General features: G+C 36.9%; 1 protein-coding gene across 4 annotated transcripts in view; it reads right to left on the reverse strand.

Moving 5' to 3' along the window:
* Positions 1-1,412: 1,412 nt before the first annotated feature.
* XRN1 (5'-3' exoribonuclease 1) overlaps positions 1,413-21,975 on the reverse strand; it is a 142,109-nt gene continuing 121,546 nt past the window's right edge. For 2 of the 4 annotated variants that reach the window (XM_019024246.4, XM_019024245.4), the window contains exons 38-42: positions 13,578-13,691; positions 13,380-13,482; positions 7,924-7,962; positions 7,387-7,547; positions 1,413-6,602 (exon numbers count right to left, since the gene is read on the reverse strand). In XM_019024246.4, the coding sequence (XP_018879791.1) occupies positions 6,300-6,602; positions 7,387-7,547; positions 7,924-7,962; positions 13,380-13,482; positions 13,578-13,691 (720 nt within the window). In that variant the 3' untranslated portion in view covers positions 1,413-6,299. The remainder of the gene's footprint in view (positions 6,603-7,386; positions 7,548-7,923; positions 7,963-13,379; positions 13,483-13,577; positions 13,692-21,975) is intronic. The other 2 variants (XM_055383151.2, XM_019024247.4) reach the window with 1 other exon arrangement.

The following is a 21,975-nucleotide window of genomic DNA, read 5'->3' on the forward strand; positions in this document are numbered from 1 at the left end:
ATATGTTGGCGTGGATATGGTGAACAGGGAACACTTCTACACTGCTGGTGGGAATGTAAACTACTACAGCCACTATGGAAAACAGTGTGGAGATTCCTTAAAGAACTAAAAGTAGAACTACTATTTGATCCAGCAATCCCACTATTGGGTATCTACCCAGAGGAAAGGAAGTCATTATATGAAAAAGATACTTGCACATATATTTATAGCATCACAATTCGCAATTGCAAAAACGTGGAACCAGACTGGGTGTGGTAGCTCATGCCTGTAATCCCAGCACTTTGGGAGGCTGAGGCAGGTGGATCACCTGAGGTCAGGAGTTCAAGACCAGCCTGGCTAACATTGTGAAACCCTGTCTCTACTAAAAATACAAAAATTAGCTGGGCGTGGTGGCATGTGCCTGTAATCCCAGCTACTGGGGAGGCTGACGCAGGAGAACTGCTTGAACCTGGGAGGCGGAGGTTGCATTGAGCCGAGATCATGCCATTGTACTCCAGCCTGGGCGATAAGAGCAAAAACTCCATCTCAAAAAACAAACAAAAAAACAAAGTGGAACCAACCCAAATGCCCATCAATCAACAAGTAGATGAAGAAACTGTGGTGTGTGTGTACATATGTGTACACATATACGTATATGTACATATATGCACACACATACATATATGTACATATATGCACACACATATATGCACATATATGCACACACACATGCACATATATGCACACATATGTACATATATGCACACATATACATATATGCACACACACACATATGTACATATATACATGTACATATATACATATATGTACATACACATACATACATAGTGTATAGAGGAATACTACTCAGCTATAAAAAGGAATGAATTAGTGGCATTTGCAGCAACCTGGATGAGAATGGAAACTATTATTCTAAGTGAAGTAACCCAGGAATGAAAAACCAAACATTGTATGTTCTCACTCATAAGTGGGAGCTAAGCTATGAGGATGCAAACGCATAAGAATGATACAATGGATTTTGGGGGTCAGAGGGAAAGTGTGGGAAGGGGGCAAGGGATAAAAGACTACAAGTTGTGTGCAGTGTATACTGCTCAGGTGATGGGTGAACCAAAATCTCACAAATCACCACTAAATAACTTATTCATGTAACCAAACACCACCTGTTCCCCAATAACCTACGGAAATAAAAAAAATTAAAAAATTAGCCAGGCATGGCGGCATGTGCCTGTAGTCCCAGGTACTCAGGAGGCTGAGGCAAGAGAATCGCTTGAACCTGGGAGGTGAAGGCTGCAGGGAGCTGAGATCTCCAGCCTGGGTGACAGAGCAAGATTCTGTCTCAAAAACAAACAAAAAGGTTAATGTTTCTACTTTTGATATCAGCATAGTAATAAAAGAACAAACAGCTTATAAAATCATTCTCAAGTCTTTAATTAAAATCCATAGAGCATTTAACATGAACAGATGTTTAAACTCTTTCAGTGACTCTCATATTTTAAAATCCTTTGCACAGCATCGTGAGGCTAACTTCATGCTAGAAATCTACGGATAACGTAACACCACAAAAATACATTTGGAGTCCATTCCAATGCAAGTTTAAAACACTTTAATTGGCAGACAATGTAAAGATATTTAAAAACAAAAATTACAAAATGAGCACATAAAAGTCTTCCCTTTTGAATTTTTAATAAAATACTTCTCTGTATAAGATCTAATGAAAAATTCCAGTTACTTATAAAATAGTTGAGAAAAGAAATCAATTAAGATATGTATCTATATATGTATGAATTACACTTTTGTTTAAAAGAACAAAATGCTGAACACTTCGATGACAGCACAGCATCTATTACTCACATTAAACTAGATGAAAATACTCAAAGAAGCAGTTGGATACAGGCAAAAGAAAATATGATACTTAAAGCCAAAAGACAAAAAAATTCAAAAAATGAAAACAACCTCCCCATCCCCCACCAAACCCTTAACTGTAAGGGAAAGAAAGGAAGACAGAACTTAAAGCTAACTATGGACCAAATTCTCATTCTTATTATTTAATGAGAAACAGCATGAGAATTTGGCTTCATATTACTAAAACAGCTACAGAAACTTATTTGGCCTGGACAATTTAATAGTATACCAACTGCTGAAACAACCAAGTGCAGTTGGTGTACGGCTGGAGGAAAAAAAAAAAAGACTTTTTACAGGTTTAACTTTGTAAAAAAATGTATCTTTTGGAAACCATAGTCTCCTTCACAAATTGCACTTGAGATGGCTGAATGCATTGATTGAGCAAGGCATTATTATTTGTTCACTGACACACACACAAAAGCAGCTACAGACAGTTGACATTTTGGACTACTAAAACTATTTTATACATGTTTTTCTTCTTTAAGAAAAGGATCTATGATGTTTGTGAAACTTAACGACCTGTCTGCTCTGCCATGTTTCTGGAGACTTGATGCTGGTTCAACACTATCTCTTACTGTATTGGAGAAGTTTGATGGAAATACGAATAAAGTCAGTCCGAACGACATTAATTTCTGGAATTTTAAGCTTTATCTTGACTAGGAAAGGAAGCTCCTGCAAAACCGATGGTTTCACTGACAAAGCTTACAAAATGTATATACTGAGCACTGCCAGTTTGAGTACTATAATTTATCTCTAGAAAAATGACAAATGAACTTCTGCAATTGATTTTTAAAGACAGAGAACGACTTTCACAGCCACTTCTCTACAATAAATTGTCTTCTACAGTAAAAACAAAATTTGGAAGCAACATGATACCAAGAAATACAGCAAGCTCATCAGGCTGAGAAATTGTACAGTTGCTTTAGAAAACCGTGCTCTAAATAATGGGAAGAAGCGTGACAGAACTAACTTGAGTGAAGATCTGCACAGCTCTATCTCATATAATAAAGTAAAAATTAGACAACCACTATGAACAGTTATGACTAACACAAATAGAACACATAAATAAAAAGTGAGTAAAAAAGACCCTACAGTTTGTCTATTTCCTTGAGCTAGAAAGATACGGTATAGTCCAAAAATGCAGTGACTGGGTATGTCTTATTTAACTGTTTTTCTTCTTCCATCTGCCTCCCTCTGCCTCCTCTCATTAAAACCAAGAATCTAGCTCAGTTTGGAAGTAGCAGTCTAAAATGAAAGCAGGTACCTGATCATAGAAAGAAACAATAAAAATCTTGCATCAATAGTTCTTCATTCCTCCACCAATCGGGAAAAAAACCCTTCAATCTTTATTAGTTACCCCTTTGAAAAGCAAGAAAAATCTTAAATTGAAACCAAGGTTCAGTAGAGGTGACTTTAATTTTTTTCTGCAACAACTGAGTCTTAGATGTTTAAGACTTTAGTCTACATGATGTTTAAATCAATTAATACATTCAGTCAAATTCTAACGCTGAGGTAATTATTAGGTAATGCAGGAAAATGTGAAAAGGAACGAGACTGGAAGGAGCAATCTTCAAAATTCACTGAAGTTGCTCAAAAAAGAAAAAACTTATTGAATAGAAATATTTAGAAATGTTTCAGTTAGGAGACAAAGGCTTAAATAGATTGAAGTGCTCTAGTTATGTGGAAACATAAAGCAATTTGGGGAATCTGTCCTATGCCCTAAACAGTCCACCATTTTCACAAAAAGTCCTCAGAAGATTCAAGTTGAATGAGCATAGTTTTAAACTTTGGGGGTGGTCTTAGTCCACCCCATCTCAAAGAGAAAATTTTAAATTTCTTGAAGTCCAACTGCTTTTCAGATATACTCTAGATTCCAGGCCTACCAACAGATTGTTTCCTCAACATGGGGCAGAAATGGCCTCTGCCTCTTACATCCTCCATAGGGAGGGCACATCTCCCATTGACCTCAGGCCCACATTTAGAATGGGTCTACAGGGGGAAAAGAATAGAGAATGCCTGACCACTATCCAGCCATTATGGAGCTCTCTCCTATCTTAACCTCTTTTCAGTTTTGACCTTTAGAATAATAATGTTAAAAAAAAAAGTAACGATAATAAAACCTTTTTCTTTTTTTTGAGACAGAGTCTTGCTCTGCTCTCCAGGCTGGAGTGCAGTGGTGCAATCTCGGCTCACTGCGGACTCTGCCTCCCGGGTTCAAATGATTCTCATGCCTCAGCCTCCTGAGTAGCTGGGACTAAAGGCATGTGCCATCACGCCCGGCTAATTTTTGTATTTTTAGTAGAGACAGGGCTTCATCATGTTGGCCAGGCTTGTCTGGAACTCCGGACCTCAAGTGATCCACCTGCCTTAGCCTCCCGAAGTGCTGGGATTTGAGCCACTGCGCCTGGCTGGAAAATAAAACTCTTTCACTGCCTATCTGTATAGAACTGTCAGCTTGCTGTGCTCAAATATTGGTCAAGTATCCTTATGGGTTTAGTGCACTATGTCTACTGAAATTTCCCTTTGGAGTTTTCAGAAGATGGCAGGTGCTGCTTCTTCTATGCTCTAAAACAGATGTGAGCTGCATGCTCTTTATATAACTGTCACACAGGAGTAATGAGTGAGGCAATTTCTCAATGCTGGAGTTTGTACAGCTGAGGTGAAACATTTCACACTTTAAAGTAGGAAGAGGTTAATATAACATTACTGTCACAATTTAACTTTTCTTTGTATTACCATAATAGATGTTTCCTTTAAAAACAAAGAGAGAGTTTATGAGGCAATAATTATAAACATTGAGGATTTACTTGAGCTTCATTACTCAAGATCCCACTACAGATAAAGAAACAATGTTGGGAACTGATAAACATCTGAACTTATGAAAATAACAGAAAATAAAATCATGGAAACTTATACGACTATGATAAATGACAGATAATGAATATTTCTCTCTTATACTGAAGGCACTGCTAATACACAAATATCCTGCTAACATTTACACTCTGAAATCAGCAGTTAGTGAAAGGAGTCCATTTAGTTTAATACCAGTATTTTAAAAAACAAGTAAGACTACTTTAAGAGTCATGGCAGAGTTTCCAATGAGTTACATGAAAATCAGATATAACAAGCTGCTCCATATAAAGATTGTGGTTCCTACTTTTAAAAAAGTATGCTATAACTTACTTCCTTAAAAATATAAGCATATCACAAAAACTAAAGAATAAATATATATATATATATAAACATAGGCCCTGCTGAGAAATCGTCATAAATTCTAAAATAGTTTCAACAGTTACAGCTTGAACCACACATTCACATATGACATGCAAAGAGAGAATCCCAGCATCATTGAACAGTTCAGCATAAAGCTAAAAATATAGAATCAGAATGAAATAGGCAGTAAATACTGTATGTCACAAACTGATGACTGTGCCTCCTATATTGTAGCACACCTTGGAACTTAAACAACATTAGAATTTCTTCAGTCCCAGGAAGCACTATATACCAACCAACTATGAAGCTCTCATAAAATGTCAGGTAAGCAAATAAAAAGCTATACAAAATAATACAGTTTATTAATTAACATGACTAATATTTCATATTTTATTTTGTTAGAAGATTAATTTGTAATCATTGTACCCTGTAGATTTTGAAACAATTTTACTAGAAATTACTAATGCTGGTTCTTGAGTAACCTAAAAAATTGTATTTACTCAAATTTAGAATGCTATTTATAGTTCTAAGCAGTTAGATGAAATATTCTGATTATTCTAAAGTTGCTTTGGTACAAAATTTAGAATAAAGCAAAACTGGCAGCACCACAACAAATGTGATCCTTTCACAGCAGGTCTAAAGACCCTCAGAGGCAACAAAACATAAGTTAAAACACACATAAATAAGAGCCATTCTCCTGATAATTTTCTTACATCATTAAAAAGAGAAATAAAATCCACATTCAGTAAGTTATACTGGAGGCCCAAATTTCATGCTTCATGTAATTATTCCTCAACGATAGTGTAAAAAATGCTTATTATTGCTAACTGATGTCTAATTCATAGTTCAGGATGCTTCAATCATGAGGCCAATGATTAGAGTGGTACATTTTAATGTTTAGTCCACTGATACTGTGATATTATTTTAATGCAAGGTTTAATTTAGTTTTTTATTACAGATTTATTGAGGTATAATTGACATACAACAAACTGCACATACTTAAAGTGCACAATTTGATACACAGTCTTTTAAACAGCATGAAAAGTGCCTGGTAACTTAAAAATGAAAAAATTTCAATTTACACATATTATTTTAAAATAGTACATTCTAATTTTTATGAGACATAGATATGGATTTATAAAAAGGTAGATGGAAAGAGAAGAAATTAATTCTAAGAGTCAAATTTACTCAGAAGGTTTAGAAACACCAAAATTAACAGCCAGTTTTCTTGATTTTCTTCTTGAAGAAGAGATTGGTGTTGACTTACGGTGAGATATACTATGGCCTTGAGAGGCAGTTTCAACTTGAAAAGAAGATGCAGGTTGAGCAATCGGAGAGGACTTCAAAGAAGCTGATGAGCTCTCCCGTGGACTTACTTTGACAGTGTTGGAAGAATCTGGCTGGCTAGTCTGAACTGGAGTGGCTTGAGAACTCTGGGCTTCCTTATTCTCAAAGTTCTTTTTGTTTGCAACCCTTTTTTTAGTAACCTGTTAGGAATAAAAGCATCACTAATTAATAATGTAGGCAAAAAAATAGCTAGTGTTGGAAATTACCATAAACCATGCATGCTGTTAATATTTGTCAATCACAGCTGATCTGTGACTTCCACTTATAATTGCCAAGTAAGACTTTAGTAATTCAAAGGACTTAGTTACAAACAAAATATTTAAAATTCTTGGGCTGTGTGCAGTGGCTCACAACTGTAATATCAGCACTTTGGGAGGCCAAGGCAGGTGGATCGGTTGAGACCTGGGGTTTGAGACCATGGCAAAACCCCATCTCTACAAAAAAATTACAAAAACTAGACAGGCATGGTGGCACATGCCTGTAGCCTCAGGTACTCGGGAATCTAAGGTGGGAGGATCACTTGAGCCCAGGAAGTCAAGGCTGCAGGGAGTCGAGATTGTGCATGGGCTGCGTTCCAGCCTGGGCTACAGAGTGAGATCCTTCTCCAAAAAAATGAATAATAATAATAATAATAATAATACAATTCTCCATAGGTTATTTTAAAAATATTTGTTATTTTATTTATATTACTGATTTTAATCAATCTGTATTAGAATAGCATATTACTTGGTACAATTATTATTTATTAGAACACAGAGTCAGAGAGCAGAGACAGGTCAGACTTGTCAACCATTGCCTTCTTACTACCCACACTAGTACTGAACTTCTAGTTGGCACTGAATAAGTAAACTGAATAAAAAAATGTTCATCAATAGTCTTTCAGCATTAAACAAATAATTATCTTAAAAATATTATTTTTCTTACCTGCAGAGGTATAAACTGATTGTGCACACCCCCTGGTATTCCCCCAGCCATGGGCATGGTCCCAGAATATAAAGTATGATGGAAGGGCTTCCCAGGAACTGGCACCGATGGTCCCCATGGCATTGAGCCAAAGAGATGAGACGATGAAGGCATTATATTAGCTGTTAAAAACCAAGGAAAATTTTTCTTTTAGTAAAATGGTATCATCAAAGCTCTGAAATTTGAGACCTCCTTCTGCTAGCCTTTTTGGGCTTTTTTTTCCCCCTTTGGCAAAAGGCCTACACTTACTTCACCTATAATTACTCTTCCTTACAACATTCAACTTCAGGATCCTTTCCTAGGACTGTGTGGACTATCTACACAAATGAATTTATCATTATACTGGCCTGAAAAGGAGAATACTACTACTAATATCATATGCTGATACAAGTTTTAGGAATATTTGCAATTATATTTATAAAAAAATAAAAGGGTCATGAAATTGTCCCTTGTGAGAGAAAAGCTTGGTCACAAATAGAGAAATCTTAAGGATCTCACCTGCCCCCAATGCATAGTTGCTTCCATAGTGATCCCAGCCTACAAAAAAACCAAAAAACCTCAAGTCCTGAAATCTCATCACCTTCATATGACAGGTAGAATCTTTCTTTTCTCTATTTTAATATTTGAAGTCAAGGCCTTTTTTCACTTAGTTTGTTTATTAAAAATGTAATGAACCAATGGGTTCCAAATCTAATTTGTATATCTGAATCACTTGAGGAGTTTGTGAAATACAGATTCCTGGACAGCGCCTCAGACCTAGTAAGCCAGACTCTGAGGGGCCCTGGAGTTTGTATTAAGCTCCATAGGCGATTCTTATGGAGACAGCCTGTACCAGTACAGCATTTGAAAACTACATTAAACAGTGACATTCAAGGCACCAGCACACACCACTGAAGAAGATATGCACTATGTTCAAATATTCTTTTCATAGAGATAAAAAGCAGCCAGACCTGTAAAACAGTATAGCTTAATTAAAGTTCAGCTATTTAAGACATTTTTGGATTAGGAGAGAAGAATCATAATATATTTCAGTGTTATGAAATACACATACACAAATTCTAAGAAGAAGAAAACTTTTAATATGAAAAACACTAATAAGATTCAGAAAATTAGGCCAGGTGCAGTGGCTCATGCCTGTAATCCCAGCACTTTGGGATGCCAGGCATGGCACGTGGCTGTGGTCCCAGCTACTCAGGAGGCTAATGTGTGAGGATTGCTAGAGCCTGGGAGGTGGAGGTTGCAGTGAGCCAAGATCATGTCACTGCACTTTAACTTGGTTGACAGAGTGAGACCTAAGAAAATTAGAAAATTAGGTCTTGAAACTATCTATGAGCAACTTTGGTGGGAGTCATAATGCTAAGAAGGTCTATTTAAAAGATGCTATACTAATCTTATACAATGGTCAACTCCGTAATTTCCCCAATAAATCACTGTTACAAATACGAAATACATATTCCTCAACTGGGACATTTTACATCACAAATTTTTTTATACCATAAAATAGAAATTTACAAAATAACTTTAAAATGTTAATCTAATGCTTAAGTTGTTCTCTGCTGATTAACCTCCAACTATCTTGGCATTTATGTATTTACATATTTTAACTGGAATATTTGGAGAACACCTTTATAGGACCAAAAGCATTCCAATTATAACCTTAAAATTATTAGTAGGTATGAATAAACTAATCAACATGAAAAAGGTTAAAATATCAACAATAAATGGGGAAAACAAACATTCCTCTTAAAAAATATATGATCATAAGACAATTCTTCTTTAGAGAAGTTTGTGTGCAAACTTTTAGGTACCCTACACATACTAATTACTTAAAATTAATCTACACATAGCTACTGTATTCATTTTTGAATGTGAAGCAGCAGCAGTCAAATTAGATTTTATAAGTTATGGTGATACTATTACATTGAGCTATATAAAAACATCAGATCCATTACATCATAAAAACTTTATGACTAAAACATTGTTGGCCAGGCACAGTGGCTCATGCCTGTAATCCTGGCACTTTGGGATGCTGAGGCTGGCGGATCCCTTGAGCCCAGAGTTTGAGACCAGCCTGAACAACATGGTGAAACCCTGTCTCTATAAAAAGATACAAAAATTAGCCAGGTGTGGTGGTGCGTGCCATAGTCCCAGCCACTTGGGAGGCAGAGGTAGGAGGATCAACTGAGCCCAAGGAGGTTGAGGCTGCAGTGAGCCCTGATCATGCCACTGCACTCCAGCCTGGGTGACAGAGTGGGACTCTGTCTCAAAAAAAAAAAAAAAATCCAAGTCTGTCGTCTGTTTTTTTTGTTTTTTTTTTTTGAGACCTAGGCTAAAGTGCAGTGGCACAATCTTGGCTCACCGCAGCCTCCGCCTCACAGGCTCAACTGATCCTCCTGCCTCAGCCTCCTGAATAGCTGGAACTACAGGCACATGGCACCACACTCAGATAATTTTTTCCATCTTTTGTAGCAGTAAGGTCTCCCTATGTTGCCTAGGCTGGTCTTGAACTCATGGCTCTAGTGATCCTCTGAGCTCAGCCTCCCAAAGTGCTGGGATTACAGGTATGAGCCACCACACTCAGCTATCTGTTTTCAAAGCCCATGCTTTTGTTACTGTACTGCACTGGCATTCCTTTGACTGTATAAACAATGTTTTGTTTTGGTTTGGTTTGGGCCTTTGGGGGTTTTCTGGAGATAGGCCTTCCAAAGTGCTGGGATTATAAGCATGAGTCAACAAGCCTGGCTCAGACTTGGATTTTGATGCCAGTTCTGCTAGATAGTAACTTATGACCTTAGACAAATTACATTAAAAAAAAAAATCAAAATACTACACATACATTGTACTACAAAAGATTTTCTTTTTTTTTTTTTTTTGAGACAGAGTCTAGCTCTGTCACCCAGGCTGGAGTGTAGTGGCGCGATTTCAGCTCACTGCAACCTCTGCCTCCTGGGTTCAAGCGATTCTCCTGCCTCAGCCTCCTGAGTAGCTGGGACTACAGGTGTGTGCCATCACACCCTGCTAATTTTCCAATTTTCGTATTTTTAGTAGAGACGGTTTCATCATGTTGGTCAGGCTGGTCTCGAACTCCTGACCTCAAGTGATCCACCCACCTCGGCCTCCCAAAGTGCTGGGATTACAAGCGTGAGCCACTGCGCCCGGCCTAAAAAAGATTTTCAACAGAAAACAGCAGACATCTGTTCTACTCCAGGTTTAACTGTTTTAGATATTTCCACACTGTTCAATTATTTGCTTATGCTACTTGTTAATAATTTATTAATTTTAGGCATTTTTAGGTCTACTGACTTCCTATTTAGATAGAACAAAATTTAGTTTTTTTGCATTACCCCTCACTACTTACCCTGTACTCCCAATGTAAGTACATTACATCATTTGTTTAAATATACAAGCAGTGTTATCTATTTGTGGTATGTGGCTATGTAAATATTATCACTGCAGAGCCAAGCTGGGTACTCTGATTATGTTTCTTTTCTTGTAAAAAGAGATCCATTATGTATTTTCTTGTAAAACCTTTTGTTTTTACTTGAGTTAGTCATTATCTTCTTTTTTTTTTTTTTTTTTTTTTTTTTTTTGAGACAGGTCTCATTCTGTCACCCAGGCTGGGGTGCAGTGGCACGATCACAGCTCACTGCAGCCTTGACCTCCCAGGCTCAAGTTATCCTCCCGCCTCAGCCTCCCAAGTAGCTGGGACTATAGGTGCATGCCACCATGTCTGGCTACCTTTGTATTTTTTGTAGATTAGAGATGGGGTTTTATCATGTTGCCCAGGCTGTTTTGCCACGTTGCCCAGGCTAATAATTATTTTTTAAAAGCTTAGTCTTGCTCATATCAATTCTTTAGGAAAAATATAATAAAAGCTGCTTAGTCTTCTCTATACCCATCCTTAATGTTTTCCCATTGCTCATCTATTAATAACCTTCCTTACTGCCAAGACTTCCCTCTGCCTGTCTAGTTGGGACTAGTCACTTTCTAGACCCACTGAGCAGCTGGCATCCTGGGATTTCCATTCATTGTATAACTATACTACATCTACAATTTGTTATTTTGGTTTCCTAATTTTCTTTAAGTTTTCAAACTACTGCTTTGTTTTGTTGGAGCATGTAATTCAGTAGCTTCTTAAGAAAGGGTAGGCAAGGCATGAAGGCTCACGCTTGTAATCTCAGCATTTTTGAAGGCTGAAGTGGGAGGATTGCTTGAGTCCACGACTTTGAGACCAGCCTGGGCAACATAGTGAGACCTTGTTGCTTAAAAAAAAAGGGTACATAAGAAATAAATTTGCGTATCTGAAAATATCTTTGTGTCTCCTTTGTATTAGATTCACAGTTTGGCTATACAGAGAAATTAGGATGAAACTCATTCTGCCTCAGGGTTTTGAGGTATTCAATGCTTTCTGGCTTCTAGGCACTGTTCAGTAGTGCAGTACCATTCTAATTTTTGATCTTTGTACATATTTCTTCTCTGAATCTCTTAGGACCACCTTTTTATCACTAGTATTCAGGATCTGAAGATAATCTGTGTCTTTATTCATTGTGCTCAACATTTGGTGGCTCTTTAAGAGATGCATATCGTTTTGTTTTAGAAAAGTTTATTATTTTTTTGACACTTACCTCCTTTCCTTCATCTCTGATCTCTTTTTCTGGAACTCTAATAAGGTGGGAGCTGGATCTGTGCACTAAATCTCTGTTCTTTCTTATTTTACAGCTTTTATCTTCCTTGGCTTTGCTAGGACTTTATCTACTAAATTTTAAAATTTTACTTAACAATTTTACCTGTACTCTATTCTTTTTTAATCTTCCAATTTCCTATCTGGGGAGAAGGGTATGACTGGCTACAATCAGAGAACAGGATGAGAAAAAGGGAACTTTTCCTTAATCTCTGTGTTTTCAGTCTCACATTCCATTCTCTTCTCTGCCTGGTATTCCCATAACTAGATAGCTCCTCTAGAAAACACACCTCCAGTTTTTTGCTTGCAGAGGTCTGGCTGCGTCACAGAGGGAAGACGGGGGTAGTCTCACCACTCCGCACATAGACTTTCAACCAATCCCTCTCTTTTCAGCACATGCCTCCTCTTTATCTTCTCTAATAGTTTCTGATGCCTCCAAGTTCTGAACCTCTTGGGAACGGCGAGGGACAATCTACTTATGCTCATTTGTAGTCTCTTCTACAGGCACTTTAGCTTGTAGCTTTTAAACTTGCTCTGCTAAAATGGTTACTTCTGCAGTTGTTTTTCTCAACACAAACTCTTTTCAAATCTCTAATCTGCTGATATTTCTTCTATGTCTTCATCCTCGCAGATTTACACTTTTGAAATCCTTTATTATTCAGTTTAATGAGAAGAGATAACTGCATGTCATAAATTTAATCAGTATTATTCACCTTTCTAATGCTTATTGTAAGCATTAGATATTTAGAATTCCTGGAGTATTACCTGGCAGTAGATGCAGAAAAGGGATTTTCTAAACTTAAATAAATTATTGGCTTTAAAACAATAATAAGTAAGATAAAGGGAAGCCAACTGCTATTAGGAAAAAAAGCTGAGTGATTTAGAAAATCTCAGAACTTAAGATTTAGAATTACAAAATGTTAGTCTCAACAAGATTTTGGACATAGTCTACTATCAATAAGAAAATACAGTCCTGAAGAAATTACATGATTTTTTTTTTACCTTTTGATGTCTAACTTAAACACAAATTTATCTGTTAGCAGCTATTGGAGAATAAGGGCCTGCCCACTCAACCTCTTCTTACTACTCTAGCCATACTAGAGGCTGTAGGAAGAGAATGGTACTTTTAGACGAATCTGCAGGCTGTGGCTTTAGGCTTTCTCACAATTTCTTCTTACATTCCTAGATATTTGAGTACATTCTTGATTTCTTAAAAGAGCTTAGTAAAAATAACAACTCAATGACAAATACTTATAAATGAAAAATATCTTACCAGTAGGTGGGGGAAAGACTGGAGGAATGGTTCCAGGTGGTACAGCTGAAGGATAATTTGCAAATACTGGTGAAGGCAAAGGGAAATTCATGCCTAAGGAGCCCTGTGGAAGTATTTAAAAGTTACAAGACAATGCAATACAAGCTTTCTATAGGGACTAATAAAAATTTTAATAGAGAAGTCATGGACAGTTCTTACCAACTGTTGTAAAGCAAAAAGTGCAGCTTTCTCTTTGGCTTCATTTTCAGAGTGGCACTGTGGCCCATGTACCAGTAAGCCATTAGATAATTTTACTTGGCAAACGGTCATTGTCTAAAAAAAGAGAATATATATGTCTATGAAATTCTCTGTCTAGGAAATTGATCTCTCCCAAAGTTTAGTCTAAACAAGTAAAATAATTTTATCAAGAATTTAAAAAAGGGCTTTCAGTTCAAGTTTTTAATTGCCAGGCAAAAATTTTAGAGTTGTTGCCTTATCTTTTTCAGTGTTTACAAAATAAAAAGCTTTCTAAGCTGGCTGAAGGGTCAATCCACCTAACGCAAATGAAAGCCAGCAAAACTGTTTTCTTTATACAAGGAGGTGACAAACTATGGAGTTCTGCCTCTTTTTGTAAATAAAGTTTTACTGGAACATGGTCACATCCATTCTAATGGCTACTTTCACACTGTAACTGTAGAGTTCGGAAGCTGTGATAGAGACTATCTGGCCCACAAGGCCTAAAATATTTACTATCTGACTCTTCACAGAAAAAATTTGCTGACTCATGTTTATACCATCCTTTACTTAGGAGATATTTTGGTAAGATAAGTTAATTGCCAAAATATAAAAGACTCAGAAATTCTGATGTGTTTTCTACTCATATTTAAATTATAACTATACTACACTTTAATTTTCTGTTTTATAAAAAAGCTTGTTTTGTTTTGGTTTACCTTAAGTTTTTTTAAAAAATAGATTTGGGAGTACAAATGTAGTTACATGGATATACTACATAGTGGTGAAGTATGGACTTTAGTGTACCCATTGCCTGAATAGTATACATTGTACCCAATAGGTCATTTCTCATCCCTCACATCCCTCTTAACCATCCCATCTTTTGAAATCTCTAATGTCTATTATTCCACTCTGTATGTCCATGTTTAGTTCCCATTTATAAATGAGAACATGTGATATCTGACTGTTTCTGAATTATTTCACTTAGGATAATGGCCCCCAGTTCCATTAATGTTGCTACAAGATATGTGATTTCATTCTTTTTATGGCTGGATAATATTACATGGTGTGTGTATAGGATAGTAGTACATGGTGTGTGTATACACACACACACACACGCACGCACACATACCCACACACATTTTCTTTATCCAATCATCCACTGATGGACACTTAGGTTGATTCCATATCTTTGCTACTGTGAATAGTGCTGTGATAAACATACAAATGCAGGCATACTTTTTATATAATGATTTCTTTTCCTGGGGTAGATACCCAGAAGTGAGATTGCTGGATTAAATCATAGTTCTATTTTTAGCTCTTTGAGAAACCACCATACTGTTTTCATACAGGTTGTACTAATTTACATTCCAACCAACAGTGTATAAACACTCCCTTTTTGCCACATCCTTGCCAAAATCTGTTTTTTGACTTTTTCATAATAGCCATTCCACCTGGTATGAGATGGTATCTCATTGTGGCCCTAAAATCTGCACTTCTCTGGTAATTAGTAATGTTGAACATTTCTTTCATGTTTGTTGGCAACCCCTTGAGATGTCTTCTTTTGAGAAATGTTCACTCATGACCTTTGCCTGTTTTTAATGGGGTTATCTGTTTTTTACTTGTTGAGTTCCTTATAGATTCTGGATATTTAGTCCTTTGTCAGATACATAGTTTGCAAATACTGTAGATTGTCTGTTTACTCTGTTGATTATTTCTTTTGCTGTGCAGGAGCTTTTTAGTTTAGTTAAGTCCCATTTGTCTATTTTTGTTTATGTTGCATTTGCTTTTGAGATTAGTCATAAATCTTTGTCTAGGCCAATGTCCACAAGTTTTTCCTAGGGTTTCTTATAGGATTTTTATTGTTTCAGGTCTTACATTTAAGACTCATTTCATGAGTTCTCTATATATTCTGGATATTCTTTATCAGATATATCATTAGGAAGTATTTTCTCTTATTCTATGAGTTACCTTTTTCACTCGTTATTGTCTTTTGATGCACAAAATGTTAAAATTTCCATGAAGTACAATTTGTCCATGTTTTCTTTCGTGGCCTGTGCTTCTGGTGTCATATCCCAGAAATCACTGCCAAATCCAATGTTGTGAAGCTTCTGCCCTAAGTTTTCTTCTAAGACTTTTATAGTTTTAGGCCTTATCTTACATTTAGGTATTTGATCCATTTTGAGTTAATTTTCATATATTATGTTAGTTAGGTAAGGGCTAACTTCATTCTTTAAAATGTGAATATCCAGTTACCCAGCACCATTTGCTGAAAGATCATCCACTTCCTTTTTTTTTTTTTTTTTTTTGAGATGGAGTCTCACTCTGTTGCCCAGGCTGGAATGCAGTGGCGTGATCTTGGCTCACTGCAACTTCTGCCTCCCAGGTTCAAGCAATTCTCCTGCCTCAGGCTCCCAAGTAGCTGTGATTACAGGTGCATGCCATCATGTCCAGCTAATTCTTTGTATTTTTAGTAGAGACAGGGTTTCACCATGCTGGCCAGGCTGGTCTTGAACTCCTGACCTCAAGCGATCCGCCTGCCTCGGCCTCTGAAAATGCTGAGATTACAGGCATGAGCCATTGCGCCCGGCTATCCACTTCCAATTGAATGGTCTTGACAACTTGTCAAAAAATATTTTGAACATGTATGCAAGGGTTTATTTTTGGGCTCTCTATTCTATTCCATTGGGATTTTGATAGGAGTTGCACTGAATTTGTAGACTGCTGTGGGTAGTACTGAGATCATAACAATATTAAGTTTTCCAATCCACGAACAGAGTGTGTTTCTATTTGTCTTTTTACATGTCTTTCAGCAACATTTTGTAGTTTTTGGTGTATAAGCACATCATTTCCTTTGTTACTATTCCTTAGCATTATTTTTGATACTATAAATAGTTTTGATACTATCATAGTTTTCTTAATTTCCTTTTCAGATTTTTCACTGTTAGTGTATAAAAATACAACTGATTTTTGTGGGTTGATTTTGTATTCTGCAACTTTGCTGCATTTATTAGTTGGGATTTTTTTGTGGAATCTTTAGAGTTTTCTACTATAAGATCATATCATCTGCAAACGGATACTGCTTTACTTCTTCCCTTCTAATTTAGATGTCTTTTATTTATTTTTCTTACTTAATTGCTCTGGACAGAACTTCCATTACTGTGCTGAATAGAAGTGGTGAAAGCAGGCATCTTTGCCTTGGCCCTGATTTTAGAAAAAACTGCTTTCTGTTTTAGGTTAGAGGGTATCAAGAACTGGATATAAAGAGAATAAAACAACTTTCTTGCGGTCAGTAGGTCTCAAAGTGCAGTCTGGGGATAGCTGAGGGTCTGTGAGACCCTTTCAAGGAGGCACTGAGATCAAAACTATTTTCATAATTATATATGCATATATTTTTTAGAGTTGGGGTCTCACTCTGTTGCCCAGGCTGGAGTACAGTGGTGTGATCAAGGCTCACTGTAGCCAACTACCAGGTTTAAGCAATCCTCTCACATCAGCCTCCTGAATAGCTGAGAATATAGGTGGGTACTACCACGCTTAGCTGTTTTTAAAGGTTTTTTAGAGATGATGGTCAGGCGCAGTGGCTCATGCCTATAATCTTAGCACTCTGGGAGGCTGAGGCAGGCAGATCACCTGAGGTCAGGAGCGTGAGACTAGCCTGGCCAACATGGTGAACCCTGTCTCTACTAAAAATACAAAAATTAGCCGGGTGGGGTTGCATGTGCCTGTAGTCCCAGCTACTCAGGAGGCAGGAGAATCGCTTGAACCTGGGAGGTGGAAGCTGCAGTGAGCCCGTGCCACCGCACTCTAGCCTGGGCGACAGAGCGAGGTTCTGTCTCCAAACAAAAAAAAAAAAAAAAAAAATTTTTTTTTTTAAAGAGATGAGTTCTAGGCCAGGCATGGTGGCTCACACCTATAATCCCAGCACTTTGGGAGGCCGAGGCAGGTGGATCACGAGGTAAGGAGTTCGAGACCAGCCTGACCAACATGGTGAAACCCCGTCTCCATTAAAAATACAAAAATTAGCCGAGCGTGGTGGCGTGCACCTGTAATCCCAGCTACTCAGGAGGCTGAGGCCGGATAATCGCTTGAACCCGGGAGGCGGAGGTTGCAGTGAGCTGAGATCACAGCACTGCACTCCAGCCTGGGTGACAGAGCGAGACTCTGTCTCAAAAAAAAAGAGATGAGGTCTTGCCCAGGCTGATCTCAAACTACTGAGCTCAAGTGACCCTTCTGCCTCAGCCTCCTGAGTTGTTGGGCCTACAGGAGTGAGCCACCGCATCTAGCGCATGATGATATTGAGGTGCTATGCCCTTTTTTGCATTACTTTTTCTTATTTCCTACTTTCTCACAAGTATATGGAGGACAAAATGTTTATTGATAAGGTTTCAGATTCCACACGGCAAGATTCCACACTGCAACTAACCTTAAACAAAATACCACTCTTAAGGTTTTTTTTTTTTTTTTTTTTTTAAATGGAGTTTTGCTCTGTCATGCGCCACCACACCCGGCTAATTTTTGTATTTTTAGTAGAGATGGGGTTTCACCACACTGGCCAGGCTGGTCTCGAACTCCTTACCTCAAGTGATCCACCTGCCTTGGCCTCCCAAAGTGCTGGGATTACAGACGTGAGATACCATGCCCGGCCCACTTTTAAGTTTTAATGTAATATTAAAGTATAGCCAAAACTATCTGAAAAGGCTATTAAGATTCTCTTCATTTTTCTAATTTTGTATCTGTATGAGGACATAGATTTCTACAAAAAAAACACATATCACTAGGGATTGACACTATTAAGCAGACAGGAGAATCTAGCTTCTCCTATTACTATTGTGGTGAGAAGGATTTTTAAAATGTAGAGCAGGACGGGCATGGTGGCATGTGGCTGTAATCCTAGCACTTTGGGAAGCCAAGGTGGGAGGATTGCTTGAAGCCAGCCTGGGCAACAAAATGACACCCCATCTCTTTAAAAAAAAAATTCGAGTAATATCACTCTTCTAACTAAATTTTTTAAGTAGTTAATATTTTTTACTTTCTATTTTTTTTGTTTCTAGTTTTATGAATACATAATAATTATAACACATTTATGGGGTACATGTGATATTTTGATACAAGGATACAATGTATAATGATCAAATCAGAGTAACTGAGATACCCATCACCTCAAGTATTTATCATTTTTGCTGTGTTAGGAACATTTCAATTCCACTCTTTTGGTTATTTTAAAATATATATTATTGGGTTTTTTTTTCAGTTTTTTTATTTTTTATTATTTTTATTTTTTTTACTATACTTTAAGTTTTAGGGTACATGTGCACAACATGCAGGTTTGTTACATATATATACATGTGCCATGTTGGTGTGATGCACCCGTTAACTCTTCATTTAACATTAGGTATCTCTCCTAATGCTATCCCTCCCCCCTCCCCCCACCCCACAACAGTCCCCAGAGTGTGATGTTCCCCTTCCTGTGTCCATGTGTTCTCACTGTTCAATTCCCACCTATGAGTGAGAACATGTTGTGTTTGGTTTTTTGTCCTTGAAATAGTTTGCTGAGAATGATGGTTTCCAGCTTCATCCATGTTCCTACAAAGGACATGAACTCATCATTTTTTATGGCTGCATAGTATTCCATGGTGTATATCTGCCACATTTTCTTAATCCAGTCTATCGTTGTTGGACATTTGGGTTGGTTCCAAGTCTTTGCTATTGTGAATAGTGCTGTAATAAACATAGGTGTGCATGTGTCTTTATAGCAGCACGTTTTATAATCCTTTGGGTATATACCCAGTAATGGGATGGCTGGGTCAAATGGTATTTCTAGTTCTAGATCCCTGAGGAAATGCCATACTGACTTCCACATGGTTGAACTAGTTTACAGCCCCACCAACAGTGTAAAAGTGTTCCTATTTCCCCATACCCTCTCCAGCACCTGTTGTTTCCTGACTTTTTAATGATCGCCATTCTAACTGGTGTGAGATGGTATCTCATTGTGGTTTTGATTTGCATTTCTCTGATGGCCAGTGATGATGAGCATTTTTTCATATGTCTGTTGGCTGCATAAATGTCTTCTTTTGAGAAGTGTATATCTTGAAAAGTGTGTATATATACACACACACACACACATTTTCTTCATCCATTTATCCATTGATGGACACTTAGGTTGATTTTGTATCTTGGCTTTTGTGAATAGCACTGCAATAAACTTGAGAGGACAAATATCTCTTACATATACTGATATTTTTTCTTTTGGACCTATACCCAGCAGTGGAATTGCTGGATCATATGGTAGGTCTATTTTTATCTTTTTGAGCAATTTCCATGCTGTATGTCCTTCATAGTGGCTGTACTAATTTACGTTTCCACCAACAATGTATGACGGTTTCCCTTTCTCTGCATCCTTCCCAGCATCCATTATTGCCTGTTTTTTATTTTTTGGTAAAAGCCATTTTAATTGGAGATATATCATTGTAGTTTTGATTTGCATTTCTCTAATGTAGCGATGTTGAGCATTTTTTCATATACCTGTTGGCCATTTGTATGTTTTCTTTTTAGAAATGTTTGCTGAGATCATTTGCCCATTAAAAATTTTTATAGTTATATTTTATTTTTTAAAAATTCAACTTTTGTTTGACACATGGGGGTATATGTGCAGGTTTGTTACATGGGTATATTGCATTTGCCCACTATCAAATGGGATTTTTTGTTTTTTTTTCTCTTATTGTTTGAGCTCCTTATATATTCTGGCTATTAATATATTGTCAGATGGGTAGTTTGCAAATATTTTCTCCTCTTCTGTGTATTGTCTTTTCACTTTGTTGATTGTTTCCTTTGTTGTGCAGAAGCTTTTTAAGCTTGATGTGATACCGTTTATGCATTTTTGCTTTAGTTGCCTGTGCTTTTGATGTCTTACTTATCTTTGCCCAAATCAATGTACTGGAGTGTTTCCCCAGTGTTTACTTCCAGCAATTTAATAGCTACAGATCTAACATTTAAGTCTTTAATCCATTTTGATTTGATTTTTGAAAATGGTGAGAGATAGGCACTTAGTTTCATTCCCTTAAATATGGATATCTAGTTGTCCCAGGATCATTTACTGAAGGGGCTGTTCTTTCCCTAACATATGTTCTTGTCATCTTTATAAAAAATAAGTTGACTGTAACTGCGTGGATTTATTTCTGGATTCTCTATTCTGTTCCATTGGTCTCTGTCTGTTTTTAAGCCAGTACCATGTTGTTTTGGTCATATAACTTTGCAGTATAATGCCTCCAGCTTTGTTCACTTTGCTCTGGATTGCCGTAGCTATTCAGGGTCGTGTGCGGTTCAAGATAAATTTTAGGATTTTTTTTTTTCTATTTCTGTCAAGAATGTCATCGGTATTTTGAGAGGAGTTGCACTGTATCTGCAGATTGCTTGGGGGTGGTATAGACATTTTAACAATATTGATTCTTCCAATACATGAACATGGACAATCTTTCCATTTCTTTGTGTCTTCTTCAATTTCTTGCATCGTTTTATAATAAGTTTTCATTGTAGAGATCTTTCACTGCTTTGGTTAACTTGATTAATTTCTAGGTATTTTATTTATTTGTAGCTATTCTGCAGGGGATTAATTTCTTGGTTTCTTTTTCAGATTGTTTGCTGTCAGTATATAGAAATGTGACTGTATGTTGATTTTGTATCCTATAACTTCACTGAATTTATCAATTCTAATAGTTTTTTTATAAATATAAGATTATATTGTCTACTAACAAGAGTAGTTTGACTCCTTCCTTTCCCTTTTGGATGCCTTTTATTTATTTCTGTTGTCTAATTGCTCTGGCAAGGATTTCCAGTACTATATTAACAGTGGTGAAAGTGGGCATCCTTGTCTTGTTTCCAGAATTTAAAGGAAAGGATTTCATTTTTCCCCCATTCAGTATGATACTAGCTGTGGGTTTGTTGTTGTTTATTATGTTGAGGTATGTTCCCTCTATACCCAGTTTGTTGAGAGCTGTTATCATAAAGAGATGCTGAATTTTATCAAACACTTTTTCAGTTAGTATTGAAATGATCATATGGTTTTTGTTCTTCATTTTGTTGATGTGTCACAGTTATTGACTGCATATATTTAAACATCCTTGCATACCTGGGATGAATCCCACTTGATCATCGTGAATTATCTTTTTAATGTGCCTTTGAATTCAATTCACTAGTATTGTGTTGAAGATTTTTATATCTACTTCATCAGATATATCGGCCTGTAGTTCTCATTTTTTGTGGTGTCTTTCTTTGGTTTTGGTATCAGGGTAATACTGGCAAGTTTGGAAGTATTTTCTCCTCAAGTTTTTGGGACAGTCTGAGTAGAACTGTTATTAGCTCTTCTTTCAGCGTTTGGCAGAATTCA

Source organism: Gorilla gorilla, chromosome 2 (genome assembly GCF_029281585.2).
Source record: "Gorilla gorilla gorilla isolate KB3781 chromosome 2, NHGRI_mGorGor1-v2.1_pri, whole genome shotgun sequence".
NCBI lineage: Eukaryota > Metazoa > Chordata > Mammalia > Primates > Hominidae > Gorilla > Gorilla gorilla.